The sequence below is a fragment of the Melozone crissalis genome, unplaced genomic scaffold (assembly GCF_028551555.1).
Source record: "Melozone crissalis strain CALT ecotype California unplaced genomic scaffold, PUWL_Pcris_2 ptg000018l_1, whole genome shotgun sequence".
In the NCBI taxonomy this organism is placed as follows: domain Eukaryota; kingdom Metazoa; phylum Chordata; class Aves; order Passeriformes; family Passerellidae; genus Melozone; species Melozone crissalis.
Window position 1 is genome coordinate 29,097,775 of NW_026535796.1, and position 14,857 is coordinate 29,112,631.

General features: G+C 48.8%; 1 protein-coding gene and 1 long non-coding RNA gene across 2 annotated transcripts; one reads left to right on the top strand and one right to left on the bottom strand.

Annotated features, from left to right (window-relative positions):
- Positions 1-1,561: 1,561 nt before the first annotated feature.
- On the bottom strand, positions 1,562-10,779 carry LOC128936411 (uncharacterized). The gene is made up of 4 exons (XR_008482987.1): positions 10,245-10,779; positions 9,742-9,822; positions 6,848-8,603; positions 1,562-2,079 (listed from the first exon to the last, which is right to left on the bottom strand). It is a non-coding gene; the product is annotated as an uncharacterized LOC128936411 (long non-coding RNA).
- A 1,336-nt stretch (positions 10,780-12,115) lies between these two features.
- On the top strand, positions 12,116-14,573 carry FOXG1 (forkhead box G1). The gene has a single exon (XM_054275634.1). The coding sequence runs from the start codon at positions 12,212-12,214 to the stop codon at positions 13,589-13,591; it is 1,380 nt and encodes a 459-aa protein (XP_054131609.1). The 5' UTR covers positions 12,116-12,211; the 3' UTR covers positions 13,592-14,573.
- Positions 14,574-14,857: the final 284 nt, after the last annotated feature.

Sequence of the window (14,857 nt, forward strand, 5' to 3'; positions counted from 1 at the left end):
ATAATTCTCTTCTCGGTGCCCCGTGTAGGTAAATGTAAAACCGACCCGTTTTGTGCTGGTACCAGCACTGCACAGAAAACTTCTTGGCGTTTGAGGCGTGGCACAGCGCTGGCTGAGCTCACAAGAGCGCGGCCCGTGCGGGGGCAGGGGCTGCAGGGCGCGTTCCCGCCGGGGCCGGGCCGGGCCGGGCCGGTGCCGCTGCCGCGGGCGCTGCCGTGCCGGCCCGGGCGGCGGGCGGTGCTGGCGGCCCGTGGCCACTAGATGTCGCCGGCGCCGTTCGGATGGCGCCCGCTCCCGCCGCCGCCCGCCCCGGCCCGGGCCCCGCTCCGCACCGCGCCGCTCCACGCGGCCCCGCCCGGCCGGCACCGCACACGGCCCCCGCCTTCCCCGCGGGGACCGAGCCCCGGGGGAAACCTCGGAGTCCCGGGGCGGCAAGGCTTCCTGCGGCCCCGGCTGGCGATACGGTGGCCTGCTGGGTGAGGGGCTTTATGGTGTGAATTTCCACGATAAAAGGGTCTCTGCGGAAGACGCGCATGAGGTTGGAGCCGGGAACATGGGCAGCGTGCTCCCGTGGAGATGTACGGAGTTTGTGCTCCGGCGGGTTTGCAGGGGGCAGAGCGCTGCGGTGTTTGGCTCCCACGGGAATGTGGTCCCACCGGTAAAGGCTACTGCGCACACTGGGATCCCCCACACGGAGCTCCGGTGCCGCCAGAGGCAGATGCGAAGCACGAAGTCGGCGGCTGGCCCTGGGAAAAGCTCCCAAGCTGAGCATTTCTGTTGTGTGAAGTGCCCGCATTAGCAGCCCGAACACGTAGGGAAAGGCTGACATCTGCGATTTGGTACGAGGCACCCGAGAAATGACAGACCTCCCGGTTCAGAGGGGCGCCCCCGCCTCGGCTCCCGGCGGGGGAGGGACCCACCGAGCCCCGGCGGCGCCTGCGGGAGCGGCTTGCCCCGGGAAAGGGAACCTCCTCTCCTGAGCTTCCCTCAAATCTGAAAACAGCTATACGACAGTCTCTAGATTTGGAACGTTCACGGTCAATGCCCAGAAGTGAAAAGATAGAAGGGGACCTTCGGCATAAACTTTGAGCCTGATTCCAGTGGAAGTACATATAACAATATTTTCCAGGGTTTTTGTCCCCGGTTTACAAAATAACACGTAAAATCGAGGTTGCACCGTGGGTCATTTTACTCAGCCTTTGTGCCAACGCACCTCTGCCTTTTGACTCCTCACTGTATAGTTTATACACCACCCCCCTACCACCCTCCCAAATTTTTCAAAGCCCATTCACATCACTGATCTGAAGTAGAAAGAAACCAGAGCTACTTTGTTTTACAAGTGCGGGCGAGAGCCGCCAGGGCAGGAGAGACCCTTGGGAGCCGGCAGCGAAGGCGCGGTGGGACCGAGCTGCGCTCTGCTCACGGCAGGAGGGACGCGCTCGGACCGGCGCGGGGTCCGCCCGGCTGTGAGCACGCACACATACACCAGGAGCAGAAACTTGAAGACTTGTCGGGGCGGGGGAGTGAATAAAAATTGAAAATAAGAAAAGAGAAAAAGAAAAAATCGTTCCGGCTTAAACCCGAAAATAGCAATTTTTCAAAGCCCCCTGACAGAGGAGTCCTGAAAGTTTCTTCTCGCTCTCTTCGTATTTTCTGTAGTCTGTAGTTTGTACCGGGCTGTTGGAGTCGCGTCATGGAGGACACATGCCATTCCCATGGATCTGTGTTTGTGTGGTCAAAATAGTAAAGGGCACTCTCGTTACTTCGATAGGTTTCCGAGCGCTTGCTGGGCTACGGCTAAATGGCACCTCTAAGCACCGAGATACGGGGCAAAGGATGCATTGTAAGAACGGGTGGGAGTATGCTTGGCAGAGCTGACATTTATTGAACTATCCAAAATTTAAAAAGTTAGTTACAGATAAAGAAATGCTAGGTATTCCATGACACAATTGTTGCACCAACTGCCTTCAATAAAGTTGTTTTTTTTTCAGGGCTGTTCTGCAAGCGTCTTCCACACGGTTGGTGGAAAGGAGAGATCTCATGGGCTGTTCTGCATTTTCAGAGACGATCAAGTCAATCCTAAGATGGGGGGAAAAAAAGTCGCTTTTGAAGGAGAAAAACTGCTGCTTCGGAGAGTTCAATGAATTATTTTAAATGCCGTATTTCAGAGAAAAGGCCTCCTATAACAGATTCCTAGATCGTGTCAAATTATAATGAATTGAATCACAAGAAGAAATTACAAAGCAAATATTGTGATCGGTGTTGTGAGTAAAATCGTAGCCGGATTTATAGAGGAATATTAACTCAGATTTTTTTTTTTTTTAAATCAACATTGATTAGAATGGTGTTAAGCCTAGAGACCTCTTCCTGTAGATGGCGTCCTTTTGGTACTGAGTAATCAATTATAGTACTGTCATACTCAGGAGACTTTATTAAGCTTTGGATAGTAAAATAATTAATATATTTTTAGTTATATTTTTATTGAAAGTTAAAACCCCTGGATTTATCGTAAGCAAAAGTGTGTTTCTCCTTCACGTGGATGCAAATAAAAACTGTTTGAATAAATAAGTTCTTTCTGAACATTTTGTTGTCAAAGTGTTAAATGTCCCCGTCATTTTTATTCAAACACTAACATGATTACAGCCAATTATATATTCACCACTGTTCTTTATTTTAGAGTAATTGTACTTGTCACTAATAAAACAGAGACATAATGGATCGCTACTGTTCTGAATTTTAAAGCAATTTTCTGTAATTTGATTGAATTATACATCATCTCCACTACTTTTTTATTTCTATATTTTGAAACCCTATTTTCTTGAAAATTGCAGTTCTATTCCTGTTTTGTTGATCCTGAAGTAACGAAACCTTCTGTAACATTTATAAATAGAGCCTCGTCCCTTTTGAAATGTGGAAAATCATTGTTTCAGTCCCAACATACTGAAAGCTTTAGATTGAAAATCTGAAAGTCCAGAGAAGTGCCTAAACCAGACCGTTGGCTCAACACGCTGTCCTTGGAAATGAGAAGCAGAACAAGCAGTGAGGAAAAATTCTCCAGTGTGCATAGGAAGGATTGATGAGCTTACTGCAATGATTTGAGTTTCTTGGGGCTCAAACATAGAAACACATCAAGACAAGAAGTTCAGTTGCTAGTATTTACCACGGAAGAAAAAAGACACGGGGAAAATACACTCCAATTGCATTCTGGAGGAGATTTAGAGCCACTATACTGTCCGTATGTTCTTTTAGGCAGGCGATTATAGGTGGGAAGCCCAGGACTGACTTGGCTGTCTTTAGGAAAAGACAATAGAGAGGCAGAATGATACAGAAATATATGGAGATCCCGTAAACACACACGAAACAGTGCGGTGGGTTATTCTACTGCTCCTCGGGTTGTTTCTCTGAGAATAAGCTCTCAGAGGGCTGGAGTTCTGTTGTTGTTTTCCGGAGCCGAAAGCATGCCTTTAATTTAGCAATTGTATCAGCCATCAACGCGGAGAGGTATGATCTGCGTTGTCGACAAACACAAATCAAAAAATCATACAAAGGCTTTCACAAGTTAATTTCATCTGACAAAACACGTGCCCAGCACAACAGATAAAGTTGAACTATCGTTTGCAACCCGTGCGATTGCGTAAAAAGGTGTTTTTTATGTACAGCCAAACACGAATGTTTTCTCCATTACTTTGTAAGGTAAAGCTAAGGGAAGGTGAAGGAATGAGCGGGTGGCTCACTGTGAGATGCTCTCAGTGAAGCTCTGGCGGGACACGATACCGACCTACAGTGAGAACCACGCTTGTTGCTTTTGCGGATTCCTTCTTTAGTATAGCCACAGGAATTAGCTTGAAGTCGCCTTGGAAGGCAGAAAAATAATAATAAAAAAGAGCTATTTTTCGTTTAATTAATTCCAAACTGTACAACGACTTGAGAGACTTTTCTCTGCCCTTTCATTGATGTTTTGAAATGAATGCGAAAATAAAGTGTAATGTGACCCTCTGCAATATTCTGCTAGAAGACAAATGGAAATTATTTATTTGTTGGAGTTTCCGTAGCTACGGCATGATTTCATTACTTGGTGGCGTGTATAGCTCGATTATAATAAACATTGTTTTCTAAAAACTCCTAGGAAACATAACCTCAGTGTGTGTGAGCGTCTATGCGAGTGCCTCATCTAAAAGATGGAGAGAAGAAACCACACCAGGGGGATGCATTCCGGGAGAAATCTTTCTACGTTTTTCTTCTCCGCATTGTCAATGCCGGGAGAGTCTGTCTGCAGCCACTTCATTTTCTTGGTCATACTATTAGCGAGGCAAAACTACAAGCCCCAGGCTTTAGCGAGGCATGGTCCGTGCTCGGTGGGAGGGACACAAATGGGATTTAACTTGTTGCCAGTCATTTTTGTGTGTTTGTTTGTTTGTGCTGGTGCTTTAAAAGCGAAACAAATTCCAGAAACAAAGCGGGGGGGAGGGGGAGGCTGGGGAGAGAGGGAGGAGGAAAACAAGCTCTATATAAAAGGCATATCATATTAAAATAATACATGGACACACCCACTGGTATCAAGGGTACGATATCAGCCCTTCCCCAAGAAACTTATTTCTAAGTGGTAGCGGTTATAATCATCCAACAAGCCCCTTGCCATCACTCCCCCCTCCCTCCGCTAAAGAAAGGAAGAATGAAAGAAAGAAAACATGGAGACCACCCTGCCCGATATAAAAAGTGTTCAGAACAAGCTACACAAAGAGGCACATCCTGCGAGCCCTACTTGTGCCAGGACACCGAGGAGCGAGCAAGGTCCGCTTCCCGAGCAGTCATTGGCGCTAGCGCCAGCCCCACCATCCCGACACCCGCCAAGCGCGGCTCCGGCCGCGAGCGGGAGCGGCACCGCCTCACGCCTGAGCCCCGACACGGGCAAAGTCATCAGCATCCTCACTCCGGGGCTGCCGAACTCCCTCCCTAGAGCGGCGCACGGTCCATTGTGCCTCTCTTTCTACATCGGGCGTTTTGCTGTGGTTACAAGGGAACCCCGGGGCGGGGGAAGATAGGAGGACAGGGGAGGAAGACGCGCTTTTGTAGGCCCTAAAAGATGGATCCGCAGCTGGCCCGGCCGAGCCCGAGACCCCGGCGGGCCGAGGGCTGCGGCGAGGCGCGGTGCGGGGACTGGGCCGCGGCGCACGGAGCGGCGGCGAGCGGGCAGCGGCGGGCGCGGCACGGCCAGGTAGGACGGGCGGATGGGCACCCCCGGGCACCGGCGCCCCCCCGCGCCCGGATGCCTTCGGCGGAGCGAGGGAATGGGAACAGCGCTGCGAGAGAGACCCTGTCTGTCCTTCTGCTGAGGAAGGGGTGGAAGCCGGAGAAGGGGGGCGGGTGGAGGGGGGGAAAGGGCGTCTTTTCTCTCGAGTCACCGAAAAACTGCAAAGCCAGATTCATGTGTCATTTGCCAAAGATTACCTTTATAAGAGGCTGAGGAGCTTTAAAACAACACCATGAAAATATTCCAGCAACAGTTTCTTAGCAGTCAAAGAGCAGCTAGAGGTCTTCTTCAAGCACTACTTGGGGTGTGTTTTGTTGTTTTTCTTTTTTCTCCCCAGGTCCCCCGTATTTTATTTCACATTCTTTGCTTCAATATCACAACGCCGACAAACGCACCGGCCTAGAACGTTTTAAACAGTAAACCCAACAGAATATAAAATTATGTATTTAAACCTCGAGAACAAACAAGGTTTTTAAGTTTTTCATTTCTCCCTTGCATTTTATTATTGTCGTCTGCATAACGCTGTGGATAACTCCTAAAGGATATTTTATATTTTTGTTTGATTTCTGAATTAAGGAGAGCTTTCGTTACATAGACCTATTGCCTGTGCAGGTGTAACGGCTCTTTTCTGCACACTGGCATATAAAATAATAGCGATATTTAGGATCTAAAAACCTCCAGGTCTTCAAGTTGGCAGTGAGTATAAAAATATTCTGTTCTGAAAAATTCTGGCAGTGGCAGCTGAACACAATAAATCTAGTGGATGCTCTACACCACCTAGATAGGCTTTCTGTGGTTAGTATTCTACAGCTACAGGAATAAATAAATAAAATCTTCAGCTTTTAATTAAGGCGATTTAATTCAGACCTCTCCAGTCCGCGTAGTCGCCGTGGGAAATGTATACTCCAATGTTTACTCGGATCTCTTTCTGTCACTATTCTGTCTTGTTTTACGCTTACGACATCAGCAAAGCTTTCTGGCCCCTATAGCCATTGTTTCCCACTTCGACGTTCTGCGTTCAACCTCTGCCCGCCCTAGAAACTCCCTAAAGTTCAACAGGAGGGGAACTCAGTGCACTTAGTTTATTAATGTCGTTGTTTTAACGCTACCTCTCCTCTAGTTGCTCAGGCTTCTCTAAGGTATACAGTGCCCCGCTGGCGGCTCCTTATGGTACAGTGCAGCTTCTCAAAAGATCATCGGATGGAGAAATTTAGCTCTTTTTGAAACATTTAAGTAACTGAGCAATTAGTTCTGAATGGGGTGGGGGGAGGGAAAACTAGAGAGCTTAAATAAGGGGAGCAGGGGGGAGAGACACAATACAGCTAGCCCAAAAACAACAGGGATGTGTATGCATGGGAGGAAAACTTAAAAGGTTTGTATTTAAAGTGTGCTTGCAAGGTCTTCGGCACAATACGTGCTGCTCTCCTTAAAGGGGCACCGAGTGCCAATAACCATTAGTCATCCAGTAGGGACCTTTCATTACAGATTTATCTTTAGGTGGAGTTCCCCGAAGGGAACATAGCTGCGGATTTCAAACCCGGTCCAGTTCCAGTCACACAGTGCGTACCTGCTTCAATAGAAGGGAGAGATACTTACCAGAGTTTCGGGAGTGCGCGGATAGCACCAAGGTCTCTGCAGTGCTCCTTTCCTCTGCGGAATACTGTCTTGCATCCGAGGCAGTTCCCAGTCTATATTTGATATTAACAGCCTCAAATACGAGGCTCTCCCATAGACATTTTTTTCCAGGGTTTTCAAGCAAATTTCTCGGTGCCACAATGTTATGATGGAAGGATGCTGAAATGACAGGCCTCGTAGACGCTTGTCTTAATCATCGGCTTCTTAATTTAGTTTTAGTGCTGTGGTTTTGTGTGTGTGCGCGTGTGTGTCTGCGCTTGTGTGCGCGCAAGAGAAGCCTCTGACAACCTGCAGCTTCCTAATGACTGACGAGGCAGGGCTGCTGCAGCAAAGTAACACTTCCCTGGTGTGAAGACCTCTTACTGGGAAGTTTAGTTCACTACTGTTCTCGCAATCCTAATCGCATAACTTGTAACTAAAACCCAAGGAAGAAGGATATAGCATGCTAAATAGACTAACTTCTAATCACTAGAAGCTGTTGAGGATTAACTGGAAGCTGACTAGAGGCGGACACCTAAACTTAAATCTACAAATTCAGAGAGAAGTCTGGACCATTGAATGCTGCTTCCTCTCCCTCTTTGCCTCCATTCATCCATCCACCTTCAGTCCCATTCACCCCTCTTCAAAATGTTTGACTACCTCTTTCTCTTTGTTAGCGCACTGCTCCATCCCCATTCGCCATGCCTTAGCAGCAGGGTATCAGTATCTGCTGAGCAGTCCTTACCTTAATTGCCCAGGTAACCTGGAATAAATAAGGCAAGGTTATAGTCAAGGGGGAATAGAATTATATAAGCATACATGGAGGCATTTTCTGTACCGAATGTGATATTACTGATTGTTAAACCAAAGTGTCCGGACTCGTTTCATGGAAGCATGATGCCATCGAAGCGTGGTTACTAAATACCCTTTCTTCATGGCTGAAAAAAATCTCATTCATTTCTTAAGCTGTCAGTACATTTTAGCAGCTTAACGGCCTTGAAAGAGCCCGAGAGTACAGAGCCACTATACCCGTGTGAAGGTGGATTGAAGGCTGAAGCTGGGGCGGGGGGTGGTGCAGGGGAAGTACGCTATATGCATTAAGTGTACATTGGAGAGGGTCTTTTCTTCCTTTGGCCTTTAATTTAAAAACTAAATAAAAATTAAAATAATAATTTTTTAAAAAAAGGTAGGGGGGAGGGCGGGGGCAGAAAAGTATGTGGTTGAAACACTATCCCTACGAGTTATACCCAAGAGCTGCACGGAGATCGCTGTTGAATGGCACTTCAGCCAGGACGTTTCAGCTCAGCTATTCAGCCCCATCCTGACCCCGGAGCTGGATACTCTCGGTCCATCCCCGCCGCTCGGTTCGGTGCATCCGCAGCGTCGACGAACGCGCAGGTGAGGCACCATTCACACTCTGCAGAGAGCAGCTCCTCTCTGCACACCCACCCGTATCTCACACGGCTAGGGCTTGTGCACTTCAGTTCCATGCACAAGCTTCTACTCCAAACACTCCACAAAACCTTCCCTGTTAGAAAATCCTGCCATGAGGGACTTTCTTAAGCGAATTCGGGTTTAGCCAGAGTTGAGCGGCCAAACCTGCCGCTCATGCAGTGCCCCGATGCACAAAGGTACCACTGAAGTGGAGTCGTGTTTGGGGCAGAGCTCAGGAAGGAACTGGCGTTGCAGTAAGACTCCCGCCTTTCCAAAGTAAATAGTTTTATAAACGGTGCCTTTTCTGCCGAAGGAGAGAGAGAGAAAAAAAAAAAAAAAAAAAAAAAAAAAGACTCGAAACTTTAAGTCCAGCAGAAATTATAATTATAATTGACGTGGCTTCTCTCACATATCTTTTTCTCTCCCGTAAACAATGAATTAATCTTCATGGACGTAGAAAGATATGCGCTACATATTGGACAAAACATTTCCTTTTTTGGTAGAACTGTGTGTCCACAGCATTAAAATATATATATATATATATATATAAATCCTAAGTTTGTGCACAGAGTTTTATTCCGCACCCGTGACAAATGACCAAATGTTAAATCTAGATCATCAAATGTTTTTAAAGTGTGCTTCTTGCAGTGTTAGCCTTTTGCACAGAAATGCAAAAAAGATAAAACTTCTATTTTCTTCCCTGCTACATTTTCATCCCTGAGCATAACACAAAGTAAACTCAGCTTTGACCTAAGAAACACCTCAAGGCATTAAAATTTCAACAGGCAATGTCAGTGTTACATTAAACAAGAACTCCTCCAGTTCGCTACAGAGCTGGGATTTGAATAAAACGTTCAATGTTAACAAACAATACACACGTTTGGCACTTTGTGTATTAAATGGATCAAAGAGATTTGATAAGGCACAATACACCATTTGTACAGACCTGATTGAGTTAATATAATATCAGCAAATTTTACAACGAAATGAATCTGTTTCTTTTCTTTGTGTTTAAAACCAGCACAGATTACAAATTTTAATGATCTGAAAATGTTTGGTATACAAAATCATGCTTATTTCAGTATTAGCAAAAACACAAGAAATTTTTCAACACAAACACCCAGCTGTGTCTATTTTAAAAGCAGTTCAATGACAGCTTGCACTTATGAGCATGCAATCAGCTAATTTCGCTTTTTTTTTCTTCTGTGTTAATCAACACTTTCCTTCCTGCATATCAGAGTACAAATAGTATAGTTACTCCACATCAGTAAATGTTTACGTAACCTGTCCTTTCTCAAGAATCTGGTTACACCGAATCATTACATGCTAGACCGAGTAGGAAAACGCACTGGGCCCAGCCACCCTAATGGGATCCTAGTGCACCATAATGACACATATTAGTTAATGATCATCATAATCATAATAATATGCAGGAAGCCTACCTTTCCTCTTACCCCTTGCCATGGTAGAGTCATACAATATCCTCCTCATTGCACTCTTCGTCAAGAAATCCCATACATTGACTTCAGTGTCGAGAAACGAAATAATTATAAATTGTCATGATTAAAAAAAAAAAAAACAAAAACCAAAACATACAACCTGAATTTCTAAAAAAACCCCAAAATCTAAAACTACACAACAAACAAAGGAAAAAAGAGTGGTTGTTGATCATTAACTTGTGTGTGTGTGTGTGTCAGTAGCAACCTGTTATGAAATTGGTTAAATAAATACAATTGTGGTAAGGTCATTCGAGGTTAATCCAATGCCCAGAGTTCATGGCATCCCCAATTGCAATTGTTTATTACCGGCCCATTTTACTTGTCCTCGTTATTTACTCTCTCTTTCCCACACTCGCTTTTCCTCCCTCCCTCCTACCAGACATACACAAACACATATATAAAACGCACGTCTGCACAGAACTACATTCATTGCATTGTGCTCTAACCTGAATTTCCTTGGGATAAGTTGTTTTAGCTGGGGTTGAGCTGCACGTATTGTTTCTACAGAGCATCTTTTCCTCCAGCACAAACGTGAAGCAGCTTAACGCGCTGCTAGAGGTTTGCCAGAGCTTTGGTCTGAATGCGATCAGCACGCTCTCTGTCCATTACATTTCCCCTTCTCCTTTCCGAGAAAGAAAGCTGCGCGATGTATTTCACTTTGTTTTCCGCTTGATTTTTTTTTTGTTGTTGTTGTTCCCGTGCTGACAGTAAAAAACGATAAGCTGTGGACAATTAATACGAAACACTTTGGTCCCGGCAAAGCGCAGCCGTAAGCCCGAGCCTGTATCACCGCGTCTACTTGCGGAAAGCGGCGGTGCCAGACCCTTTCCCTGCCCCAGGAGAACTCGGCCCGCTCTGCCCGCCCTATCCCTTCTCCCACAAAACGAAACCCCGCGGAACTCAGACCCCGCGGCCGGGCCCACGGGCCGGGCCGCCGGGAAACCGCAGTGTCCATTTCATGGGCTACCAATGCCAACATTTATTTTGTACGCCTGGCGCGCGGCCTGTGCTCGGCCGGCTCCGTCCGCCGGCAGCGCGGAGGAGGGGGCGGACGGAGGCCGACGCCTCCCGCCCGGCTCTAGCGGCCGCGCGAGGGAAGCGGCGTCCTAGCGGGAGCAGCGCGGGGCTGAGAGGGCGGCGGCGGGCAGGGGAGCGCGCAGCCCGGCTCCGGCCCCGGTGACACGGGGCGAGCGCAGGGGAGGAGATGGGCCGCTCGTTGCCGAGCCTCCCCACTCACAGTCCGGAGAGCGGCGGGCACGGCCCGAGCGGGCCGGAGCAGACCCCGTCTTCCCCCGGCAGGCCGCGGGCAGCGGCGTCCGGCCCCAGCCGCAGGCCGGGCCCATCCCGCCGCCTGCGTCCCCTTCGGACGATTGTTTTGTTTTCTGCCTCGGCAAAATAACAAACAGAAATAACCGGGCCTGGGAAAATAAACTCGCCCAGCGACTTCGGCGGGATCCGCAAAGTAGTGCCGCTTCACCCACCCGGCCTCCCACCCCCACTCCTTCGTCGCCAGAGGAAGGGGCAAAGCGGCTCGTGGCGGCCTGAGTCCGCCGGAGGGACTAGGGGAGCGGGCGGCCGGGCCGGGCCGGGCCCGCCGCCGCGGGACGGGCGTGACTTGTTCGGCGCGGGGGGATTTGTGCTCGCGGCGGCGGCCGGGGGGGGGCACGGGGCGGGGGGCGCGCGCACCGCGCGGTGATGCGCCTCTGCGCCGGTATCCCTGCGCCGCGGGAGCCGCGGCGGCGGCGGGGGCGGGGCGCGCGGGGCGGGGCGGGGCGGGGCGGCGCTCCGCCATTGGCCGGCGGGCGGGCAGACGCGCGGGCACGCCGCCGGCCCTGATTGGGCGGCCGGTGGGAAAGGTTAAACCAAAAAATGTTTTACAGCCCCGGTGCGTGCCGGCAGCTCTGAAATTAATTGCGGCCGGGGCGGGCTGTATCGCCCGTCTGCCTCGCTCCGCGCCGGCCCGCGGCGGCTGCTGCTCCCTCCTGCCTCCCCCTGCGCTGCCGTGCCGGGGGAACCGGGCACCATGAAGTAGCTTTTTTTTTTTTTTTGGTGTGTCTGTGTTTGTGTGTTGTTGCCTTTTTTTTTTTTTTTTTTTTTTTTTTAGGTTTCAGAAGGCTTTTTCCCTTTTTCACCTTTTTTTTCTTTCTTCCGCTGCGACTCGGTTCGATTTTTCTCTGATCGGTGATTATTATTACTATTATTTTTTCCCTCCCCGGCGGTTCCTGTCCGTGCTACATGACTTGCCAGCGCTCGAGACTGCGGTCCAACTGCGCTGCCGCTGCCGCCGCCGCCGCCGCCGCCGGTGGTGCCGCCGCCGCCTCGGCCACCGCCGCCGCTTCGGCCGCCGCCTCCGCCGCCGCCCCGCGCGTAGCTCCTTCAGCCGCCGCAACTTTCCCCCTCAGACTAGTGTGTGATGTTGGACATGGGAGATAGGAAGGAAGTGAAAATGCTGCCGAAATCCTCCTTTAGCATAAACAGCCTGGTGCCCGAAGCCGTCCAGAGCGACAACAACCACAGCAGCCACAGCCACCACAACAGCCACCACCCCCATCACCACCACCATCACCACCACCACCACCACCACCCGCCGCCGCAGCAGCCCCAGCGAGCGGCCGCAGCCGAGGAGGAGGACGAGGAGAAGGGGCAGCACCTCCTGCCGCCCCCCACCGCCGCCGCCTCCGGCGCCCTGGAGGTGGCCAAGGCGGACATGCTGGCGGGCAAAGGCGAAGCGGGCGCGGCGGCGGCGGCGGCGGCGGAGCTGGAGGAGAAGGAGAAAGCGGCCGAGGAGAAGAAGGGGGCGGCGGAGGGGGCCAAGGACGGGGAGAGCGGGAAGGAGGGGGAGAAGAAGAACGGCAAGTACGAGAAGCCGCCGTTCAGCTACAACGCGCTCATCATGATGGCCATCCGGCAGAGCCCCGAGAAGCGCCTCACGCTCAATGGCATCTACGAGTTCATCATGAAGAACTTCCCCTACTACCGGGAGAACAAGCAGGGCTGGCAGAACTCCATTCGGCACAACCTCTCGCTCAATAAGTGCTTCGTCAAGGTGCCCCGCCACTACGACGACCCGGGCAAAGGGAACTACTGGATGCTGGACCCCTCCAGCGACGACGTCTTCATCGGGGGCACCACCGGCAAGCTCCGCCGGCGCTCCACCACCTCTCGGGCCAAGCTGGCCTTCAAGCGGGGCGCCCGGCTCACCTCTACCGGACTGACATTCATGGATAGGGCAGGATCCTTGTACTGGCCTATGTCCCCCTTCCTCTCCCTGCACCACCCCCGGGCCAGCAGCACTTTGAGTTACAATGGGACCACGTCCGCCTACCCCAGCCACCCCATGCCCTACAGCTCAGTGTTGACTCAAAACTCCTTGGGAAACAACCACTCCTTTTCCACGTCTAATGGGTTAAGTGTTGATAGACTAGTCAATGGAGAGATACCTTATGCCACTCATCACCTCACAGCAGCAGCTCTGGCCGCCTCAGTGCCGTGTGGCTTGTCAGTTCCCTGCTCCGGCACCTATTCCCTAAATCCCTGCTCTGTAAATCTCCTAGCAGGACAGACGAGTTACTTTTTCCCCCATGTTCCTCACCCTTCAATGACTTCTCAAAGCAGCACTTCAATGACGGCCAGGGCAGCCTCCTCCTCCACGTCGCCACAGGCGCCCTCCACTCTCCCCTGTGAGTCCTTAAGACCTTCTTTGCCAAGTTTTACAACGGGACTTTCCGGAGGACTTTCTGATTATTTCACACATCAAAATCAGGGGTCTTCTTCAAACCCTTTAATACATTAACATCCATTGGATCAGACTGTAAGTGAACATTTTACACACATTTGCATTGTAAATGATAATTAAAAGGAAAAAAAAAAGCAAAACAAAAAAGTCCAGGTATTTTTTATTAAGTCCCCCATTTTCTGTACGTTTGTTCAGTCTTTAGGGTTGTTTATTATTCCACCAAGGTGAGGAGTGTCAGCAAGGTGCAATGTGGGGAGATTGCATTGTAGACTATGAAGTTTGGAAGACAAAATTATAGTAGAATGTGTATCTAAATAGTGACTGCTTTTGCAATTTTTTTACTCAAATATGATAAGTCTATCACTAAAAGCCGCCCGATTCTCCATGTTTGCAGTATTATAAGTTATCATGGATATGTCGGTGGGTGCAGACCTTGAAAGAAAAAAAAAAAAAACCAAACCAAACCACTAAATTTATGAAAACTATAAGAAAACCTTAAAACATAATTTGTATTTAAGCAGAATTAATACTGAAAAATGCCCAAGATCTACTTTTGGCCATTTATTATTTTATTATTTTCTTTACCGAATTGCTTTTTTTTTTTTTGTTCATTTGTTTGTTTGTTTACTTTTAGACCAAAGATTGGGTTTTAGAAAATGCACTCAGTGTACGAAGTAATTTAAAAAAACAGCAACATTATTTCAGTTTTCAGCACTGCCCGTTCAAATTAATCAGAAGGGGACAAAATTAATGATTGCCTTCAGTTTGTGTTGTGTATATTTTGATGTATGTGGTCACTAACAGGTCACCTTTATTTTTTTTCTAAATGTAGTGAAATGTTAATACCTATTGTACTTATAGGTAAACCTTGCAAATATGTAACCTGTGTTGCGCAGAAGCCGCATAAATTTGAGTGATTGTTAATGTCGTCTTAAAATTTCTTGATTGTGATACTGTGGTCATATGCCCGTGTTTGTCACTTACAAAAATGTTTACTATGAACACACAGAAATAAAAAAATAGGCTAAATTCATATATACTTGATAGTTTTTTTGTCTCTTTTATTAACCCTAATGTGGCAGAGGCTTTAAAGTTACAGTGAGATCAGAGCGCTGCTTATTGCACAGTCCACCATTTTTCACATGCTCCTTTCTTTCTCCCCCCGCCCCCTCCCATGCTGTCTTTAGCTGCAGTATTTTCAAATGTAAAGGATCAGGGCATTTAATCAAACACCATGGCCAGTATTTCGATGTCCATTTTGGGGCAGAACTCTTATAAAGTCTGCTTAAAAATTGTTAGTAGGAGGTATGGTGTTTTACTAAA